The sequence below is a fragment of the Glycine max genome, chromosome 13, assembly GCF_000004515.6.
Source record: "Glycine max cultivar Williams 82 chromosome 13, Glycine_max_v4.0, whole genome shotgun sequence".
NCBI lineage: Eukaryota > Viridiplantae > Streptophyta > Magnoliopsida > Fabales > Fabaceae > Glycine > Glycine max.
Genome location: NC_038249.2, coordinates 15,095,685 through 15,119,969, shown reverse-complemented (window position 1 = coordinate 15,119,969; position 24,285 = coordinate 15,095,685). Strand labels below are relative to the sequence as shown.

The window sequence follows — 24,285 nt, the reverse complement described above, 5'->3', positions numbered from 1 at the left end:
CAGCAATATATAAAATAAGGTTAGAAACTTTATTGTCCTTTTTGGCTTAATAAAGTAGAGTATTACCCCTTCAGAAAGAAAAACTGTTTTTTGTCACTGCCCCCTCCTCCCTTCAAAGTTTCTAACCTTTCAATGCTGAAATGGTGTGTCTAACTATGTTCCACCAAGCATCAACAACAGCAAAGTAATGGAAACTAGATATGTACGGCGTGTTACAATTGTTAACGAAGATGCAAATTAAAATTTTATTCTAGTAATATTTTTAAATTAAATGTGTCTTTTAACATGTTTTTTCTTCTGTACAACACAGATACATTTGTTGTCCTAATAAAAATATGGATATACAATGATTTGATCTAATCAATTCTAACAAATTTTACTACTCATTTTTTACCTTTTGTAGTTTGGAACACAAGTAGACAATGAAGGATTCTAATTCTAGTTGTTGACTATCGGTTAGGAAAAGAAAATGTTGATGTAGTAAGATATATGCTAATTCTCTTATAAAAAAGATATATGTTAATTAAGTGGTTAAGGGGTTGTTATTGGTCCCACTGTAATTATTAACGGTAGGAGTTGACACCTATTTTTATTTTTATTTTTTTGAAAATGCCTTTTTCATGAAAATATGCTTTTGTTGTATATTTCTATTATGTAATGGGAAGTCCGAAAAAAAAAATACAATGAAAACATGATTTTTCATTATATATTTGTCAATGGAATCGTGTTTCTATTGTATTAAGTGGAGGTGAAAAATTATATACATTGGAAATGTGATTCTGTCATACAATATACAATGGAATCACATTTCTGTTATATATAATAGAAGGGGTGCATGAACCAAGGGAAGGAGTTGCGTCAGAGTGGTGGTGTTTGGACACAGTAGTGTGGATGCATGGTGGCGACTAGGTCGGTGGGGGTCGTGTGTGCGGATCTGGAGTTGGGAGCAGTGCGTGATGTTGGTGGACTTGTGGTGTGCGTTCAGATTTGGCTAATGAGGGGGTCGCGACTGTGTTGATGTGTGGCGGTTTTGGATCTGGATGGAGGTGGTGGTGTGCAGCAGCGTTGGTGCAGTGGTGATGGGTTGGGTGGGTGAGAAGAAGGAGAAGGGAAAGAGGGAGGTGTAAGAATGTCTTTTCTCACGATTAAGGTACCAATAGCAAATGGAATTGGGGTCTCCATAGTTAAAATGTCACCATAATTCGTGACTCATCTTTTATGTATTATAGATAAATAGATTTAAATTGTGTACTAAGAAAAAAACATCTAACAATGTTAATTTTAATTAGGTTGTGGAATGTTTTCATATTTCCACCAAAATGGAAACAAACTAACGTTGGACAAGTCTAATCATGGGCTGAATTTAGTGGTAGCAAGATTTGTAGCTGTAGCTTCTACTTTAATATCGTGCTTATAAATATATTATATATAGATAAAGCTTTTAGTTTTTATTATTTTGGAGAGGTTCTGCAGGTTAAAATGCATTTATTCTCATAGTCCTATTCCTGTGCATAGTGCAATTACTATTATTATTCCTATCTAAAAACTACAATTTTTGGTTGGTCTTCATACAGATTAGAAAGCATCACTTTTGATATTTCATCCACCAGCTTGTTCATTTTATGGTACATTTCTTCTGTTTGGTGTGTCAGTTATTAAGGAATATAAGCTGGAAGCATTTTTAAGCCCTTCCTCTCAGTGGTCGTCTGAACAAAATGTTTCTCTTACACTCATTTGAAAATAGCTCTATCAAAATCTATATGCAAATTTCCCAACTTATATATTCTCTCATGCATTCAACATGTCAGCAATGCTGCCAACACGTTTGTTGTTGCTTTGAAAGGAGCACTTCTTATCAGTGCAACAGGTTCATCTAGTTGGCACTTTCACCCAAGATCAGCCTATAGCTAAAGCAACAAAAGCTCAAACTTTAGGTTTACAAAAAAAAAAAAGCTTAATTTTTTAAAGCAAAAAAAAACTACAGATGACAAAAAAGTCCACTTATAATTCTATTAAAGTGAAAAAAAGTCTATCAAATTTTTCATTTAAGTCTCACTTACTCTTGAAGTCGGCCTGTTTTCACCCTAGTAGTTCAATACAACATGCACAGTTCATTGCTCTTGATTTCATCTTGTGATTTCCACTGAGAGTGAAAAATCTTCCAACCTGTTCTTATAACCTTACTCTAGGGAACCGAGTTTAAGATTACTTAGACCAGCGACTTGTTGACATTTCTTTGAACATTTAAGTAGTTGTATATTCAAAACTTGAATTTTAAATCATTGATTAAATTAAAATAACTCCACCAATTAATTTTTGCATTGGGTGGTTTTTAATTCTTGGTTTAAATGTAATTTTAGTTCACCTATTTTATTCAATCTACAACTTTAGTCCCTCTATTTTGAAATAGAGACATTTAGTCACCTTATTTTAAAAATTCCATAATTTTGATCATTCTATTTCAAAATAAAAATATTTGGTCTGTCTATTTTAGAAAATCTATAATTATGGTCATATCCACAATTTTATCTATGTTTTATAACTTATGTTTTATTTAATTAAATCATTTCATTATGGTACTTTAAAGGACTATGTTAGGTCTAGGGTTTAATTGGACCAAAATAATAGAAATAAAATGTAGGCGAAATTGAAAATAAGAACCAAAATTGTAATTTTTAAAAATATGAAGACTAAATATCTCTATTTTGAAATAGGATAAAAATTATGAATTTTTTAAAATTAAGAAATCAAATGTCTCTATTTTAAAATAATGGGACTAAAATTATGGATTGAACAAAAATAGGAAGACCAAAATTACATTTAAATCTTAATTCTTTTATATATATGGGTCTATGATATTCTACTCATTTGGAATTTGGTTCCTTTAAAACCAATACTTTAATCATTTGAAATAATAAGAATCATTTTTTTTCCTGAGAAAAAACAAGGACCATGCCTCAAATAAATAGAAACTATTGGTATTAGAACTCAAATAGGATTGATATAGTTAATTGTAGGCTTGACAAAGCCAAGACAGAGTGACAGTCAAATTTAACCGTCATGCTTATTGATGAGCTTATGAAGAAAGAGTTACATCCTAATAAATAGCTGTAGACCTTGGCATAGTGGTAGTGGCAAGTATTCGATCTTATAATTATCTTGAGGAAAGTATCAAAATCTCAAAAGTTGAACATAATAGTACCAATATCCAAATAGAAAGAAGGAAGGGCCAAATCTAAATCAATTGAAAATACGAAGTCCAGTTTTCTTTTCTTTTAAAATCTCATATGTCTAGTGTTTTGGAAGCCATTTTAGTCTAAACTAATTTATGTCTTAATAGTTTTCTTTATTCGTAATACTTACAGTTGAGAGAAACCAAACTCCATGTTAGTAAGAAAATTGACAATTGCATAAGATGTATCCAAATTATCATTTAACATATGTATAAAGACTTTTAATAAATAGAGCATTTCTATCGCGGTTCCTTGAAAACGCTTTGTTTTTTCTTCTTCTAAAAAAAGGACCTTTAATAAATAGGGCATTTCTATTGCAGTTCCTTGAAAACGCTTTTACACATTTTGAATATTAATTTTAGTGTCTGTGCAATTTTAGTCTCTAAAGAATTTTTTAGTCAATCAAATCACTTTATTTATAAAATTAAGCAGATTTGATCCTACTGGCAGTTTCCTTCTTCCTAAAAACACTCGAATTCACATTTTTTTATTCAAAATCTTTATAAATTGAATCGATCAATTTGTTATAAACTTTTTGCTCAAAAAATAGTAGAGCAACACAGTATGCAAATTAAAAATCCTTTGTATGGAAAGATTTCTGTCCTTAGCATAGCTAAAAATGATATGCAAGCACGACAATTTCATATCACTCAATAGTCTTCCATCTTCCACTCCCCTTCCCTAACCCGTTAAGATGGTGATTTCTTTTTAGAAAAAGAAAACAACAAAGACTTATGTATCCTACTAAGTGAGATCATTTATATTGATCACATGATGTTATTCAGCTCTAGTAAAGACAAAAGTTATAAAAATATTATTTACCTCGAGATCCTTCTTAACAAATCTTCTTCTTAGCCTCTCTCTCCTCTTCACTAAACTAAAGACCATATGATCCACTCTTCACTAGTACCTCACAAAGCCTTTTTAGTAATGCTCAAACCATCACAATTTGGTTTCTATTATATTTTCCTCGACCAGTACTACACAAATCATCCTGTATATAATCATTTCATATCTTATTTTCTTGTATAACCGTGCATCCATTTTAACATTCTCATATTTGTCACTTTAACCTTATTCAGAAAAGAAAAACAAATCCCAAAGAAGGAACTCAAAATAGAAATTGATGGCTCAAATTTATTACTATATTTCTCTTGGTTAAAAGAATACTTCATTGGTACATCTTAATATATTTATATGAATATGCATTTTGGTGCGTTTGTTTTGTGCCTACTTTAATATTCGTGAGTTGTTGAAAAGGGATGATTCTCTCAATTGTATCTATTATTATTCGTCGGTTATGCTTTGATTTCACCGCCTCCATTGTAATGCTAATGTTACCTGTGATCATTTATTTATACACAAAAAATACTCTTTGGATCTCAATGCTCCACATCTTATTCACACCTTCTCATACGTCTTATGTGCATTGAAGCACAAAGATAACAGCTTTGATCATATTTTAATGCTCACGACGAAGCTTTCTTGGGGAGTACAAAGCAATAAGCACCTGCACAAATTTTTAGTGCCATGTATATTATTTTGAATTGTTATTATTTCACAACCAAATAAACTATAAGGAGTATATATATTATATAGCCCCCTAAAATTTTATTATATCTGAATGAATTATCAATATCACCTCATTATTAGGTACATGTATTTGATAGGTACAATGAAAGAGACTGAAATCCGAAAAGCAATCAACATTCATTTTTGCAACCCAAAAAAGAGATTATGACATAATTCTCTAAAGCTCATTTCCCTAACCTTTTAAAAGTTGTTTGGCTGTTATACTAGAATAGGGAACACAATTACCTAATGTAAGGATTTTTTTCAGCTATCTGTAAGGTAGTTTTACTTACACTACATTTTATATTAGTCATTTAGATAGCATATCCTTTCCTCTTTTGGGGGCACAAGGAGGGAGGGGGGATAAAAATAAAAATAAAAATCAGGATCATCCTTAGTTTGTGATATAATTCCCCCTAAGGCCCTAACACATGAAATGACAGTATTAAAAAAAGAAAGAAGATAACTATTATAAGGAAAAAGTTTATAGATTCAATTAAACTTTCTAAAACAGAATAACAAAAAGGATTCTAGGTTGCTTAAAAGAGAGCTAAACATTGATTCCATAACCCTCTGTTACAACTTGGGCAGTTTCTTTCTCAAGAAAAATGATAGGTCGCAACCTTATGGTAGAACTAGGGTAGGAAAGAAGCCCACAAAGGGTAGGTTAGGTGATACGTAATTAATTAAGAATTTGATAAAAGGTTTTTGTGACCATTCTTGATAACTTCAATTCATCAATTTCAGCAAACAGTGCCATACTGCAGAATTTCTGTCCAATATATATATATATATATATATGAGAATTCCTTGTGTCTAATGCACCCAGAACATACAAAACGCAGTTCCAAATGGATTGGTCATGGGTGGCTTAATATTTTGAAGAATAAATCTGAACTGGTGTGAGAATTGTGATGGACCTACAAGTAAAAGTTGCTTTAAAGTCTTAAAGGTCTAGCTAGTCAGTTGTCAATGTTCCAAGTGCCAAGAGTTCAAATGAATGTTAGCATCACATTCTATTGCACATTCCTTGTTGCTGGGCAAAATTCATGTGCGCCAAACTAAATAGGGAGTGAGATTAGTAAGACCCACATCATTTACTGGAGCATACACAAATTTCACTCAATAGTAAAGATTATAGTGAGTTGAAAGAACAAAAAAGTTTGTTAGAAAGGGTGTTGTTACCATTTCTCAAGAGTTTATGCTGATGGAGATTTATGAATTTAACTTGGGAGATTTGTCTTCTATTTTATTGAAAAAAAGTTGAGAACTCTCCAGTCTACACTAAAAAAGATACCTTGTTAGAGCTTGCTCTGTGGGATTTTATCTCATCCACCTAAAATGTTCAAGTGGTTAATAGTGCTTTTAGTCACTGAAAAGTATCCAAACTTTTGTTTTATCCTTGACTTTAAAGTCTGGGACTAAAACACCAAAATGTGGAAATTTTTAGGAACTAAAAACACCATCAACCCTATTTGCAAAATGCAAAATAACAGAGGAAATATATACAGTGCAATTGAGAACTAAGGATATAACTTAATTAGAGAAGGTAACTCTACTCAACCAGGTTACAGACTAGAAAATCGCAAATGAGATGTGATGGCTGCTTAGCAGTCTGATGATTTCTATGAGTGAGACAGACTGAGAGGATTCAAATTGATAATGAAAATTCAAGTATGTTCAGGTTATCATAAAATATAAATTCAAATACAATAAAGAAAAATGTAGAAATCAATAGCAAGCTCAATGTGTTATAAATTAACATCTTACCAATCATGCTGTTCAAATCTGGTCATTACTACATAGGAGGACTGCATGTTCTCCCTCCAGTTACTCATCAATGGTAGAAAAGATTCACTTATGCAATAACCTTGATTTAAGGTTATTGCAAATGAAAAAAGTCAATGTCATGCTATTGATAGTTTGGCACATCTGCATGCAGGAAACAAATGTGGTCAAACAGCAACCATGAAAATTTATTTGCAAAAGCCTTGTCAATAAAATAAATTAGAAACAAGCATACAAAAATAACAGACAGAAAGTAACCAAGAGCAAGTTCCAGCAGTAACTAAATTGGGTATGTTAACAGATAGAAATTAAACCAAGAGGATTTCATAGGGAGAAACAGAGGAAGCAGGAAAGGGAAAAATAGGTCATATTTCAGGATGCAAAATGGTTTTGTTCTATTTAGACAAACAAATAACAAGATGAATAGTTAGTACAGGACTCCAGATGCAACTGGATAAATAGAAGTCCAATATGTACATAAGATATACAACACAACAAACTACCAAAGGAGACATCAATACAAAGAATATAATAATTCTAAAAATTATCATCCCATTGTTCTCTCCATTGCACATTCAACTTTATGACAGAAGAATTCAAACAGAAAACCACAGGTTTCATATACCTCTATAAAAAGATGTCATGTGCTTGAGCTTGAGCAACCTATTCCACAGTTAACATTCAAGACATCTTCTACAAGAAGAGTCTGCCTACTATCAGGCAATGGAAATAGGGGAAAGTTTCCATCACTGTTTACCAGTAGAATCAAGTAACAAAAAACAAAAACATTTAAGCTATAAACAATTTTTTCAACATTGAAAGTGAAATAAACTCAGACAAAATTCAGATGTATGTTCCGAAGATTAAAACATTAACCTTATTAACCTTACTCTATCATAACCTGCAGTTCATAACAATACTGAGAAGTGAGAACTTAAATCCTAGGCAACTATCATCACAGAAAAACACAACACAACATAACAATAACCATAAGAGACAGTAAAATTCAAAACCCTGAAGCAGAAACTTTTCAGAACTATATATTTAAATTTCAAATACTCAAAAAGTAAATTAAAATAAAAATGTTTTTTTTTTTTTTATATTTCCAGGTATAACCAACTAAACTGTGTATGACCCATAGTTCCTTACAACTTATTGCCAAGGGGCTTATTTAAAGACATTCTAATTTCCTACTAGATCAATGAACATAGGGCAACAAGTACAAATTTCTATTTGATCCAATTATCATCCCTTTCCTTAATTCCATCCAATAAATCAAAAGGGTGTCCTCTCCTGTCCCTTGTCCTACTCGTCTCGGTCACTATAGCTGCTACTTCTTGTTGATCTTTCGAAGATGCTTCCTTGGTCCCGGAACCTCTAACCTACCAACAGAACATCCACACCTCGCCCGCAGCACGAGCACAGCCCTTCCATTTGGTGGTGCCATCTTCTTGAGCTCAGCCTCCAGCTCCCTATGGTGATCACGAGGCAATTCAAAGAGCCCCTTCTTCACTCCACCAGCACCATCTTTTGCCACATTCGACGACGAAGAAGCCGAATTCTTCACACAATCCTCAGTCTCCAACTGAATGTCAAACTCAGCAGCCTTCCTCAGACCCTTGCAATTGGGATTCCCACACTTCCTAGTGGTGCAAGCCACCACACCCCACGTGGCCAATGCAGCAAACACAACACTCAACCCTATGGAAACATAGATCCAAGGTGCCACAGAAACCTCCTCCTTAATCAAAAACACAACAACCTTAATAACCTCGTAACACTTTGTCACCAAAAACTCTACATAAGGGAAGAACAAAAAGCCACAGGCACAAACAACAGCAATGAACATCACAACATCAACCATAGCCGATCGAGATCGATCACAGGGTGGTATCTGAAGAGAATTCGATGACGATGAAGAACTAGGGGTTCTCCGATTCTTCTGAAGGTGATTGATTTGCCTCGATTTCGAACCGAAATCAGCAGAACATATTGAATTCGCCATGGAAGATGATTGATCAACGGACTTGCAGAGAGAGATTGAGCTATGGAAATAGACCATTTCAAAAAAGGACAAAATCTTGAATCCGAAATAACCCAATTTTTTTTTTCCTTTTCCTTTTTCAGATCAAACCAACAATCATTCGAGCGAAATCGGATCGACCCACCTCGCCAAAAGTCGAAAAGATTACAACTTTGGCACGGAGAAGATCGAAATCTGTCGGTGGCCAAATGGGTCAAAATTCACAAAAAAGAGCACTTTTTAATATTTTTTTAAATTTTTTTTGAAAGGAAATTGTAAAGGAGGAATGAAATACAAGATGATCCAATAAAGAGTGTTGCAGGAAAAAAAATAAAAAAACAGATTTTGGGTAATGGGGTTTAGGCCGGCTTGAAAGGGTTGTTGATGGTGGTGTTGTTACAGAGAGAGTAAGAGAAGAAGAAGAAGAATACAGAGGACAATGAAGGAAGAGTCATCATTCACAGCTTTATTATCATCATATGAAATCAACAATCTTTATTTATTTATTTATTAGTCGTAAGGAGGGAGAGAGATAGGGTCATACATAGTTAAGTTTACATACACGCCAGCCACCATACACAAGGAAAGGACACGTTTTGTTTAAGGTGGGCTGTGTAATGGAATGGGCTTGGATGGATGATGCAACTCTTTAGAAATCATGTGTGAATGATTCGGTGGGGTATCTCTATGGGCTTGACCCACCTCTCTTTGGGAAAATTGCATTTTGCCTACCATGTTCTTGTTTAATTATTGTATCCAAAAGAATACGTTGTTATGGACTTATGGTAATATTATTTGAGTAAATAAAATATGGGAGGATAGTATATGAGAAAATAAACTATGTATTTTCATAATAAAATAACTTTATACTGTGATCTAATCACAAATTATTAAATATGATAAGTTTAATGATTTTTGTAATAATTATCTTAAAAGTCATATCAACGATAATTTTTAATTGGTTGATAGTGTAAAATAATTTTACATCATCAATAGACATGACAAACAAACTTATACCTGTGGAACACTCCCTACACCCACCCCAACTTAGATAAAGAATCTCCATTTTGATAGGAAACGAGTACAGGTATATGTAATACTCGAATTTTTTTAAACGGGGACAAGGATGGAAATGGGTATATACCTATTTGTCCTGTACTCCTATCCGTCAACACATATAATTACTAAAATATCTTTACTTTTGTTATGTATATTACTTAATTACTTTTATTAGACTTTTATACTTATTATTTTGTTGTCCATTCTTTCTATTCTTTTGAAGATTGAAACTAAATTTCTAAATGGCAAACATATGTTATTAGAGATTATGCTCTCGGTCTCTCTCAAGTCTCAGGATAATTTTTAGGTGATGAAGATATAATTTTCATAGGAAAAATTTTATGGTGATGAGATTTTATATTTGGTTATGGCAAGCTAGTAATCTAAACTTGATTCCTTGAATAAATAATATATTTAGCTTTGTTTAATATTTTTGAAAATTATCGGGCCAAAACAGGCATATTTCGATCTCCAACCGGGATGGGAATGAAAAAAAATAAATCATACCTAACGAGGATGAAGACAACAGATGAGGATGGTTTTGGAGAAGTCAATATGGAAATGAGAAATTACATATTCATCCTTGTTTTGTTCCGTCTCGGTATCGTGTCTAATTGTGTATGCATGTTCATTAAACTTAGTATATATATTGAAAGTGTAATGCAAAAAAAAAAAATTGAAAGTGTAAAATGTGTGTGTTAATAATATACAAAATTTGATATTGTTATTCAATCAAAATTATTATGCATGATAAGATTGTTTAATTATTTTACCTTACAAATTATATTAAAGATGATTTTTATTTAGTTGAGAGTGTCGATTTTTTTACAATACATGCTAATTACACTTATATTATTTTGTTATGATTTTTTTTTTGTCAAAAGTGATATGAAACTATTTTTTGACTAATGAGAAAAGTGAAAGATATGTTAGTAGGGGTATATATAAAAGTTATTCTAATAGAGAGTAATGTCTTAAAAATCTTTATAACTTTTTGCGACTTTGGTTTTATTTAAAGAGATGGTCATAATAAATCTTTATGAGAATTTTCAAGTAAAAAAGACTTTAGATTAAGGCACAACTTCTTGAAAGTTCAAACAAAATCATTAACCTCACAACTGTGAACAGAAGACTAAGTGAAAAGGGATTAAGAGAATAAAAAATAGATGGAGCACACAGTGGATCAAACTTTTATTACTTATAGTTTAATTAACAAAACGTTTGGATGCACATCCATCCAATATCAACGCGCAGTATCACACTGAAACTTGAATAACTAGTTTTTGCGTCTTAATTTCATACAAATTTAACATGAAAAACATTGAAATGTGTTCGTCAATTGAATCGAGACACACAGTAATTAAGCTAACTTTTTTTGGGGGAAATTAATTAAGCTAACTTGAGGAAATAGTTGTGTTTTCATGAAAAATGTTGTGTACCTTTAAATGTTTTTTATGTTGTTACTCTACATGTGATTTTATGGTGATTGAACCAAAGAAAAAGTTATTGTTTTGTGACAGAAAAATTATATGGGTCATGTTTAGTTTTGCATAACAATCCATTAGTGATGTTTTAGTTTACTATTAGTATGGAACTGGATTATCTTGAATAAAGGATATTTGTAGTCTCTACCAACAAGTACTGTTAGTATGGTGTGTTGGACATATGAATATCAATATACCGTTATGATAAATTGATCAATGGTTGATTCCATATCTAAATTCAATTTATTGCATAGTTTTACACGTTAATGTCAATGTAAAAATTTTACCTTATCATTAAATTATAAAATGACACATTAATATAATGTGGCAAACAATACACGTCATTCTAATATATAATTTAATTTTTTCAGTTCATGATAACAAGCCACTAGTTTAGTCATTTTTAAATAGATTGCATCAAGTATCCCATAGTACAAAAAAGTAATATTATATACCAATGAATCAAGTTTTCACACTAAACTTAATTAATAATATCATTTTGAAGCTTGTCTAGGTAATTTTTTAAGCTGTGAAACATATCTTCATGATTATAGTATCAATGATATTCACCAAAGAATCAAACTAAAAGAGTGGTTAGTAATAGAAAGAAAGATAAAGTGAAAAGGGAAGAATAAGAGAAAGGATTCTTGTAAATGTTGACGAAATGTTAATTAGTTATATTATATACCTCATCAAAACACATGCTTTGGCCTGGCAATCACCTTCTTAATTATAATAGTTTTTTTTAACATAAAAGTGATAATATTCATTATGTTAGCGTACTGAACACATGCAAACATTTACATGAAGTGGAAGTGTTTAACCCGTCCAAGTAAGTACATTCCATTATTTGATATATTGGGGGATTGAAATAAATTAAGCCAGGTTTATATTTTACTAATTTATACTAAAATTTGTTGTCATTAATTAATTTTAAATTTTAAATTTTAAATTTAAATGGATAAGTTTAAAAAGACTTTATTGATCTGTTCGGATGCAATCAAGGAATCACTTCGGCACTAGCCCTACCACCTTTGCTAGTCTCAAACCAGCCAGAGTGGTGAGAGTTGAAACCATGGAAAGGTCTTTCATGAGTCTACGAATATATATGGCATTTGTTAAAGAAAACTGCATAGGAATCAGTATCTTTTGATCAAGCAGCGTGAAGTTGGCAATTGGAATTTATATGAGAATAGATAAAGTGGCCAGAAAGGAGGATTAAATTGAAATAGGTATACCTTTTTAATTAAATAATTTTATCTTAAAATTTATTATTGAATTAAAAGTTTATATTTTTTATTAATAAGTTTGTTGGTTTCAGTAAACTTGGGTTTGAACCTCTTAATTGAGTATCAAATTCAAACTAAAACTTCTAATGCAAAAAACATGGTTGAAAGGGTTATGGAGAAAGTCAATAGATATTCCATGCTAATAACATAGTTATATAAAAAAAGTTTCTTTTATATAAATTGCTTTTAAATTTTATATCAATTCAAAATTATTTAATATGTATTTGAGTCACTACTACAAAAATGGGATTTTATGACGCTGAATTAATGACGGTTTTACAAAATCGTCTAAAAAATGCGGTGACAATGTTGTAAATAATTACAATATTTTTAAAGATGGTTTTCAAAGTCCATCTTCAAATGAGCTTAAATAATTTCCTTAGCGCCCACACACAATGTCATTCCTCTCCCTGGCAGCCTCTCATTGCATCTTTCTTGCTTCCTAAATCGTCTTCATCTTGCACCCTCTTAGTCTCTCACCTTTCATCACTATCATCCCCTTCATCTATTGTGGTCATCGTTATCGAAATTGTTTGTCATGGTCACCTTTCGTCTGTCGCCGTTGTCACCTATGCGACCCTTTTTCGCGGTAAGAACACCCTCAAACCCTTTTTGCGCTTCCATGTTCTTCGCCTACTAGTAAAACGACTTCTCCAACACTCCAAAGCACTTTTCCACTCCATGCTACTCTGCAACATCATTTCCTAGAACTCCATCATCGTCGCCTACGTCCAAAATGGTGACCTCCACGACACGTTCCACCACTTCGCCATAGTGCCGGGGAAGAACATCGCATCGTACAATGTCATGATCTCAGGGCTCGCGAGGTGCAAGCACATGGAGGATGTGCAAAGGCTCTTTGAAGCGATGCCATGTCCGAACATTGTGTCGTACACCGTGATGGTGGATGGGTATGCGAGGGTGGAGGGAGGGATTGGGCGCAAAAGGATGTTGTTCAAAGGGATGCCTCGAAGGAATGCGATCAATAACACTGAAAAGTTGTGCAACAATGGAGATTGGAATTTAAAACCATATCAGGTATTTGACCCTGGAAGTTGAAATATTATTTTGTGGCTAATATTAAAAAATATGGTGAATACTCATGACTTGTTTGATGATTGGTGTGAGACCAGAGATTGATACCTTTGGTAGGCTAAAATTGGTGGAACATGTTAGTCTAAAAGAGCTTGGAAGGCCTAAGATTGATGTCCTTGTTAATTGCTCAGGAGTGTTTGGAGACCTTTTCATCAATCAGGTTATACTTGTTGCTTAGGAACCTTAGTTAATAGCAACCTTTTTATCTCATGTCTAATACTTTATCATGACTCTCAGGTTGACTTAGAATCCAATAAAGAATTGAAACAGTGGAATGAAATGCTTAAAAATGATGCAATCAAGTTATGTTTGGAGCACAATTTTAACACAAGATTTTTTTAGGGTAGTGATAACAACACAATTGTTAATGCATACGAACTAAAGGTATGTCAATTTATATTAGTGTGCAGAGCTCATATGTTGGACTCATTATGGAAGATACATGAATAAAGAATTTACTTCATTGACCTTCAGGTTAAACTTGAGCATATCCTTGCAAGGATTTCCTTGATATCTAAGGCTTTAAATACAGAGAGATCATATGTGGTTACAAATAGTCTATTCATTGATGGAGCACTGGCTGCAAGATCTACATACACACTGCAAAGCTTTGGAATCACGCATATTTTATGTTTGTGTACAAATGAAATTGGTCAATCAAATTCTCAATTTCCTGATCTATTCACGTACAAAAATTTCTTGTAAGTTATACCTTCATGTCTACTTTTTACCCCATTATTAGAGGTTAAGTTTGTGTGAGAATTAATTGACTTCATGCTTAGTGTCTGACTCTGCATTTTTATTAATTATACACACATTTTCGTGCAGATTTTATCAAGTTTTTTGTGTTGGATTGGAGCTTTAGGCTTGTATTTGCTTCTTGTTGTAATTACTTCATGAGTTTCCAATTACAATTTGATGTTCCATTCATTCAAAAAATTCAAGTTTAAGATGCATGCTCGTGAATATTTTTCATATCCAACACAACCCTTACATGAGATATCTTTAGGCTTCAAGTGTAGACAAGGTTTAGTTTTTATCTTAGTTTGTGCTAAAACTTAATGTTTTTGATATTTAAGTGGGAATCCTTACAAAATGTGAGATAAACCCTTGGGCTAGGGGTGGTAATTACATAAACCCTCCACAAATGCTTGAGCTATTTGGTGCTACTGCCTGCCCATGGGACCATGGATGGTCTTATCTTTAGTTTAGTGTATATAGCTCATTGTGAAAAGTTGACTTTCAAAGACAATTTTCCTCAAAATCGTCTTTGAAAACATCCTCTAGAAACTTTTAAGATATCTTTTTAAAGACAATTTTGAAAATCATCTTTAAAAGTTCACATTTAACAACAATTTTCAACCGTCGTTAAAAGCCTTAAACTTTTAATGAAATTCATTTTAACGATATAATCATCGTTGAAACCCTTCTAGAACCATCCTTAAAAAACTTTTTTTTAGTAGTGAGTACATCAAAGTTAAAGTAATATATATTTTTAAAATATATAAAAATATAAAACATTTGATTATTTTCTTATTATTTTTAATTTTAACAACACATATAGAGAGAGATAAGTGTTTTTTTTTATTCATAGAAATCAAATACAAGTATCATGAAGTTCACAATAACTTATGCACCATTCTTAATCATCTGAGTTAGAGTACCTTTATTCAAGTGTTTATTTTAATATTTTACCTTTACTCATTTGGTTAAATTAATCATGTGTATTTATTTTATAATTTAATTTTGGATTGTGTGAATAAATTTTTATATGGTATATATATAATTATTTAAAATATTAACCTTAAATGAAATTTTAGTCATTAGATTGGGTGAATTATTGACTTTTTTTTAGGTATCATGTTATAAGGACAACATATTTATTGACCTTACTCATGATTTATGTTTGTTAGAATTAGACTAGTAAGACTCAAAACCAAACCTTATTTAAAGAATTCAAATTAGGTTTCACTTGAATGAAGACAATGTTGATGGTTAGCAATAAGTGAGAAGTGATGGGAAATGTTATATCATGGCTATGAATATATGGGATGGAAATCCTCAATCTCAAAAGTCTATCCCCATCTATGCCCCCCAAATTAAAATGTGTTACATCTTTAAAAATTGTCACTTCACTTTATATTTGAATTGTAAATAAATTAACAATGTTTGTGCTTTGACGTTATGTTTGTTTCTCTAGTTCACACTTTCTTCCTCCCACAAGCCCTAATCTCCTCCAGTAATGTCGGATGCACAACGGAGAGGGCTTTCCAACCAAAAACTTCTAGAGGGAGACATCAACACGATTAAGGGATTTGAAGATCTGATTGGCGGCCTATTCTTGAGCAAAGGAATCAAAGTTGCATTTGTGTCTCCCCTAAGGTTGAGCCAAGTCAATCACTTTCATCATCGTATGTAAATTGTCTTAATCATCTCCCACCTTTTTCCGCGACTCATCGTCATTGTCCATGAGGTTTAGATCCAACGAGTTCCACTCTGCGTTGTAGAGGAATAGAGGATGCTTGTGCAGTAGGATCAATGCACCACAGTGTAAAACCAGAAGTGGGAGCTGAGCAAAACGTAAACGGAAAATGGAACGTTGTTAATCTTTGTTAAAAATAGTGAATTGAACATTGATGTGACACATTTTTATTGGGGGTGATAGGAATGGGGACAAGCTTTTGAGACAGAGGATTTCCATTCGAATATATGATGGCAGTTGAAGAGAAAAACATTTCAATTCAAGACTGGCTAGAAAATTGCAAGTGTTGAAAAACAAGGACAAAATTAGTGGCCAACTTGCACAATAATGAAAAATTATTCTAGTACAAAAAATTGTATAACAAAATATACAACTAAGAGAGAGAAAGAGATAAAAGAAAGAAATTTAAATTTAAAATTTAATAAATGATAGGATGGATGAGAGATAAACACAAAATATAATGTATAAATTATTATACAAATTCTTGTTCTGTGTATAAGTTCTCTACTATTATGTATAGATTCCAATTCAAGGCTCATTGGAAAATAAATAGTAATTTATCGGTCAAAATGTTAAGAAATTAAGTTACTACCGATGATAAATAAAACAACACATAATAAATACTTAAGTTATTAAACAATTTTTTTATTATGTACATTATTTTTTGTCTTAGGTCAGAGATAACGGATGTCCCTCAACCCACTGAGTCAAAGACTAATCCCGTTCCCAATGTGTGATTGTCGCTAGCCCAAGAAAATTTTGCACACGGTGGAAATCAAACATGGATTCTCCTGCTAAATAGATCGTCCTCACTCATGTGAATGTAACGAGACCTTAAACTATTGTGCCAACCCTTTAGTTCATGCACAATAAACAACACAAATAAAATAATATAAAATTTACTAAAATATCCCTTTTAATATTAATTTTTTAATATAATTTACATAATTATTTTATATTTGGGATAAAAAGTTGTTTCATGAATTTTTGAGTAACAAAAGGTTGAGCTTTTGTTTTGTCATCATCTATTTAAATTGGGTTGTCCCACATTCAATTTTCAAATTAGATGTGAAATTAAAATATTTATCTTGTTCAGAATTACAATCTTTAGCAAATGAAACAAACCCTTAAATTTTTAATGTAATTTACAAACTCATCTTATTTTTTACTTCTTTAACTCCATAATACTTATCGTCATAAATTTTGTTCCACGGTCTAAGAAAAACTAATAAATGAATGAAAGAAAGTGATAATTTTATAAAATTAATCTTATCATCATTAATTTATTTATAATTTTTTATTGTTTATCATTAATATTATAAGAGATATAAATATAAAATAATAATTAATATGAAATCGAGAAATTAAAATAATAAATATTTAAAGACTTTTTTTACAAGCCAATTATTATTGAACGGAGGAAGTAATAAATTTTTAATAGTAATAACTTCACCTATTATTATTTATTTAATTTATAAATACTCCATAGAAATAATGTGTCATAGATTGACGTTAAAAATGAGATTAATTGAATTCAACTTATATCTAAACACACTACGACTTGAAGCTCTTCGTGTAATTAGTTCTGCTCAATCCATGACTCATGACCCCACACATAAGTGAGAAAACCCGTAAGCAGACACACAACTGACAATTGAGTGTTCCTTTCTTTCATCAAATCCTATTACTATTAGTCAACCAACCTCACATGATTATCAATGGTTGCCACTTCAAATTGTTTTACGCGTAAGATAGAGATTTTAGGCAAATGTTATGCTTTTGACCATTAGGTAGTAATTATAATCCTTTGAAGAAAATAATTATCTTTCTCTTATTTATTTTATGACTCACCTCTTTATAATTTCTCTCTTTCCAAAAAGAACAAATATAATGTATTAACTAGTTGCACAAGAATATACGGTACATATTTTGATTAAAATTTACAAACATTTTTCTACCTATTAAAAAACGTATTATATTTAAGAAACGAGAGTATGATAATTTTTTATTATGATGAATTAAAAACATTTTTCGGATTTTTTTTAGATTACAGTAGTAATTAAAAATGGTTAACATGAAAAAATAGAAAAATTCAAATAATGTTACAACGCCTTTGGAACAGAGAAACACGTAAGCTTAAAAAGTGGGAAGTTTTATTTTCCAAAGAGAAAATAATATAGAATGTGAATCCATAAAATAAATATGAAAAAAATATTTGTTTTTTTTTCTCAAAGAACTTTGATTAATATGTTAGTCTCAAAATAAAACTCAAAAAAACACCTAAGCTTAAAAAGTGGGAAATTTCATCTTAATAACACATATCTTTAAGTTTATTTTTTTCCTATTCTTATTTATCCTTTTTCTTCTTCTTCTTCTTTATTTCACTCCTAAAATACTAATTCAATTAAGCTTTTTCGATTACACGACTACTGAGTCGTGACTACCAACCATTCAGTGGCAGTCAATCACAACTTTGGTCAAAAGTGATATATAGCTCATCATATCATATATACTATATTCAAACGTTAGTTGATGTATTTAGAAATTTAGTTTTAAAAATATATTATTAACCCATCTCATAATAATTTGAATGTATTTTATGTATATTAATACTTTTATTTATTAATTATTTTTTTACAGAATAATTTCTATGTTATACTATATACATATATTAATATAGATGTCAATTTAACGATACTTGCATAGACAAAACTCAAAAGCTATGTTCAGACATTATGTTCAGAGAAATACCAGTAACATATTACTCTAAATTACTAGTACTTTTAATACATATTTTTTCAGTATTCTCTTTATTTTTTACTAAAATTAATTACAAAATTTTATGAGTGTCACCTCTTATTTAATATTAAATTTTACTAATTGCTCGAAGTGTGTACAAGAAGAAACAATGCCTTCGGTCCTAAATTAGGGGTCAAGAGTCAAGATGGATTAGGTCATTCATTAATCAGTAGAAAAGCACTCAGAATATGTTGTAACATTTTTTATTTTCTATCTTGGACGTTTTAAAATTAAGCTTTATCGCACTATTATTTTAGGGAGATATTTTCATTAGAAGATCCAACATATAAATCATTTAATTTATAGGTTTTGACTTGTAATGTCTCCTTTGAAGTTCTTGGTACATTATACTATTACTCTTACTTTGCGAAGTTGTGGAATCAAGAATCGCCTAAAAGTGCTACTGGACCCGTCTTTTGATTATAATACTGAGCCCCAACAATATTATCACCTAAAAGAAGCTTCGGTTTAGGAAGAAAAAATGATGTAATGATAGTATTCAGAACCCTATTTATTTAGTGCATTAAGTAGATATCAATTGAGGAAAGTGACTCTTGTTTTTCAGTTCATTCACACTTACACATTATTTTCCCCTTTTGAAATTATATGTATATTTCGTTATAGATAATTCTACTTGCGCGGATTAGGATATTATAAGCAACAAAACTATTTTTTTTTATAGTTTTTAACACAATTATATATCAGAGTTCAAACTTATTTATATCATTGATTAAACAAAATAATATATTTGATGTCAGTTTAATTCGCTTGTTAAATAAAGTGGAGAGGAGAGCCCACCCTATCCACAAGAAAAAGTTTTTTTTTTTTTTAAAAAAAAAAACAGTAATCATACTACATGAAATGATGACATGTGACTGTGGTCGAAGAAATTTTATATTAGTATAACGATTTAATTGCAAAATTCATTTTTTTATTTTATCTATTACATTAAATCAGTTTTTTTATTTTTCATTTCATTATTTGAATTCTCTTATATTTTAAAATACACTATTTTAGTCCTCATATCTGATTTTAACGGTTGACTAATAGTTGATCAATAAATTTTAAATCTTAACTAGAACACAAAATTAATCAATATTTTTTTAAAAAATAAGAACTTAAAAAGAATACTTAAAGAATGACTAATATAACTTAAAAAATAAGAATCAGACTCTTTTAAATTCTTATATTAATATTATATTTTGCATAAAACTTATATTAGTCCTTCCTTATATAAGTATTTTTTTTAAAATTCTTTTTTTTAAGAAAATATTGTTCAACTTTCTAGTCTAGTTAATGTTTAAAATTTAACGGTCAATGGTTAGTCAATGATTAAAATCAACTCTGGAAACTAAAATAATGTATTTTGAAATATTGAAAAACTCAAATAGTAAATTAAAAAATAAATAGATCGATTTAGTGTAATAGATTAAATAAGGGGATGAATTTTACAATTAAGCCTAATATAAATTATTTTTTCACATGTATAAATTTTAAAATTTGACTTATAATTATAAAAAAAATGACTATGCACTAAATGCATCATCATTTTTTTTATTCTTTTATCATTAAGTTAATCTTATAATCTTTTGAAATTTAAAGATTACTAAAGTAAATATTATCTCTAATATCAATTCGGTCATACTATGTGCAGAAAAAATTAACTTTAGTGATAAATAAAATTTATATGTAAATTTTAAAAATTCATCATTAAAGTTTTACTTACACTAATATTAATGAGTCGCTAAATTTAGTTAATAGTAAATTATTTTCTTGTAATACTTTGTATTTTTATTTTTTTAAAATTTAATGGTTAAGATTAAGTAGAGATGCATTAAAACCATCAGATTTTAAAGAAAATTATAAATGATCAGAATGAAAAATAATTTTTTTAGAAATACTCTTGAAGTAACTAGATCTCACCTCCTTCCCTCCCCTCTCCTCTCTATATATATAAATCAAGAATCAAACATTTGTTAGCATAGTTAAAAGGCTGAGTTATTTACCGACTAAGCTACTCTTTGTTGGTATTTAATACTTGGTTTTAAAATAATTGATGTGTCTTTTCTACTAGTTTGATGGTTCAAATAATAAGTTGGTTCAAGTGTTTATGTTTAATTTTTCTATAATAATATCTTGAGTTTGAATTTTGTTATAAAAAGAATTTGCATTGGGAGAATTAGTTGTACTGTTTTTTTATTCTTCAGATAATTGTACTGTTATATATGTATATGTTCATGTCTCAAATAGGATGGTATCATCCTGAGAATACATGTATTTATAAAAAAAATATTTATAGGGACTTAGAGCACTTTGATGAGACTTTTCAAAAACAATGTAAAGATATTTTTTCAAAAACCATGTGTCCTTGTTTTTAGATATTTTCTAAAATGCATGATAATATTTTTTTCTACAAAGTAAAAAAAGGGCAACATATATTTTCTACTATATTTTTTTCTACAAAGTAAAAAAATGACAATAGATTTTTTGCCCAAAACCACACTTAAGAAATCATCAATGCATTCATCATAAAATCTGTTTTGATTTTTTTTTTACTTTGTATAAAAAATATACTTGTAGAAAATAAAATATAGTAGAAAATATTTGTTTCCATTTTTTTTACTATGTATAAAAAAATATTTGTAGAAAAAAATATAGTAGAAAATATTTGTTGTCATTTTTTGTACTTTGTAGAAAAAAAAAACATAATAGGAAATCTTTGTTGTCATTTTTTTTAGTTTGTAGGGTGGCGCCTCCTTTGTAAACGAGAAAACAAGGTGAAACAACCAGGGTGACACCTCTTTTGCAAGAGACAAAACAAACCTCTACCTATTTACACCACTCTTCCTATAGTGGTGTCAAACCTTAGCCTGACACTTGCAAAAAGACAAGGGATGAATGCAAGGCACCAGTCATCCTATGTAGCAAAAATTTAAAAAACACATATTTTAGTAAAAATAAATCCAGGATACTTCTTGAAACTAAAATAAAAATTAATTAATTCTTTTAAGTAAGTAATATTTTATATGAATTATAAACATTTTACATTCTCATATAGTAAGTTATTTTTAACAGAAAAAGTTATTCATTTTAAGATAAAATATATTTTTGGTTCCTCCAAAAATTTTAAAGTTCAATTTTAGTTCCTCCAAAGTTTTATCTGATCTTTGTCCCTCTAATTTTGAAATGTCCAATTTTCATCCCTTTCAATTTTAAATACACCTCTTTTAATCCTTTTTAAAGTACTTTAAATTGTGGTTTATAAAGAGATAAAAAAAAAGTTCAAATAGTATTTGAGACATAAAATCAGGCATTTCAAAATTAGAGGAATTAAAAATGGATTAAAAAAATTAAAAGAATTAAGACTAAACTTGGAAATTTTATAAAAATCAAAAGCATATTTTACTCTTTATTTTATCAATAATTCACTAAAATTTCCAACATAGGTTTTCAAATTTCTTAAAATTTAACACTGGGCTGGCTAAGCTCATCCCATGGGTTAAAGTTGGACAATTTTGATTGGGCACATGCTATTTACACCATCTAATTTTCTAAGCACACTTCATCTTCCTTTTTATATTTTTCCTATCATATTTATCCTTTTAATCCCTTAACTTACACCCTTCATGTTTTTTAGTCTTTTAAAATTTTATTTTCATCCTATCTTTATTGTTCTCTAAACCATAATTTTGAATCTCATCTAAAATCTTATTTTCATCATATTTTTATTGTTCTTTAAATTCTAATTCTGAACCTCATCTTCACCACATATTCATTACATTATACTGCATTTTCCATCTTTATTATGTGTAATATTGTGTGTTTTTCTTCACGTGGTACTGCATTTCAAGGTATAGTGATCACTAATTTAATCTATTATACACCTTAATTGCAAAACCAAGTTTTTGGCAATAGCTTTTGACATTGTTTTGTGCATAGCCAATTTTGAATGTGTTTTTAGCCACTTAACTCCATGTCTCTAGTGTGTCTCTCAACTTCAGGTCTACAAAATTCAAATAAACATGCACACATCAATGATTGCAACGACTCATTAAGTGCATTCGTTAAGGTATGTTTTACTACCACCGAAAATGTCTTTCTAAAATAACATGGCTTATTGTGCTAGTAAGATGTATAATGAAATGAATACCAATTGATAGGAGATAAGTAGGAGTATGTTTGTGAAGAGTGGGGTTTATGGAAGAGAAGAAGAGGGGTTACAAGGGGTGTACCTATTTAAGGAAAAATGTTATAGTGGATGATTAAAATCTAAAGAGAAGGGATGAGTTGTACTTAGGAAAATGGGGCTGTAAATAGCAAGTTCCTTTTGATTGAAGGGTCAACTTTCCAAGCTGTAATGCTTGAAAAATTGGATCAGGCCTACCTGTAGTCATATTGAATACATGTCGTCAGTTAGTAAAAATAAAAAATAAAAAATCATAGGTGCCAAATACAAAGTCAAAATGCTTTGAGATAGAGGTACAGTGTTGAGGTTAAGGGAGCTAAGTGGAGAAGCTTCCAAGGGTGTTATTAGTGGTGTGGTATGATTTGATTTTTAGACAAAAAGTCATTTGAATTAAACATAAAATAAAAATGTTATTCAGTTTGAATATAATCTTAAATTTGAACCAAACCAAATCAAACTTTTGCAATTTGGTTTGATTCTATTTGACTTTTTTAATCTATTATCATAATTTAAAATCTATTGACTAAACTTACATAATTATCATGTTATATTTTTTTTAATTTTGTTTAATATATTTTAGTTAAAAATTATTATTTTGACTTCTAGTTAGCATTAATAGAAAATGATATCACCAACTCTTTTGTATCATAATAGTAGTATATGCATCACTTGTTATTTAACACTAATTTTTAACAATATTAATACATCCTTTTTACCATATGGAAGTAAAATATGCATCTAAATATAAAGCAAATGAAAAGTAATAAATTATTTAATTCTTATTATTAATCATCACAATAAAAATAAATATAATTATAATATGTTGTTTGGTTCAGTTTTTTATAACAAGATCCAAAAACCGAACCAAACCCCAAAAAGAATGCGAGTTTTTAGTTTTTAATTTTTTTCAATTTTCGGTTTAAGCAGTTTTCAGTATTTTTGGATCGATTTGAAGGGTTACAAATGATTTAGTTCGATTTTGAACACCCCTAGAAACTCCAGCAAGGGTAAGGGGAACTTACAAGAAGGATAATTTTGGGATATTTCAAAATAAAGAGATGCAAGTAAAAATACGTGGGGTGCAGAAAGCAAAAGTCTCCTTAGCTGGATGAAATAAGAAGTAGGACCCGAATTCACATGCTATTTATTGGAAGGAATTTGAATCTTGCACCTCCCGTATTGAATCCTGCACCTCCTAATTTTTAAAAATCCCAAATTATCCTTTTCATATTATATCATTCTAGAATTGGCGTTCCATAACGTAAAAAATAACTT

The 24,285-nt window shown here is 30.2% G+C and overlaps 1 protein-coding gene and 1 long non-coding RNA gene across 2 annotated transcripts; both read right to left on the bottom strand.

Annotated features, from left to right (window-relative positions):
- Positions 1-4,362: 4,362 nt before the first annotated feature.
- On the bottom strand, positions 4,363-6,569 carry LOC121173380 (uncharacterized). Its single transcript, XR_005888127.1, has 2 exons — positions 5,991-6,569; positions 4,363-4,743 (listed from the first exon to the last, which is right to left on the bottom strand). It is a non-coding gene; the product is annotated as an uncharacterized lncRNA (long non-coding RNA).
- Positions 6,570-7,626: 1,057 nt separating this feature from the next.
- On the bottom strand, positions 7,627-9,093 carry LOC100818449 (uncharacterized). The gene has a single exon (NM_001252789.2). It carries the CDS (start codon positions 8,653-8,655, stop codon positions 7,924-7,926), a length of 732 nt encoding a protein of 243 aa, NP_001239718.1. The 5' UTR covers positions 8,656-9,093; the 3' UTR covers positions 7,627-7,923.
- Between the last annotated feature and the right edge of the window lie 15,192 nt (positions 9,094-24,285).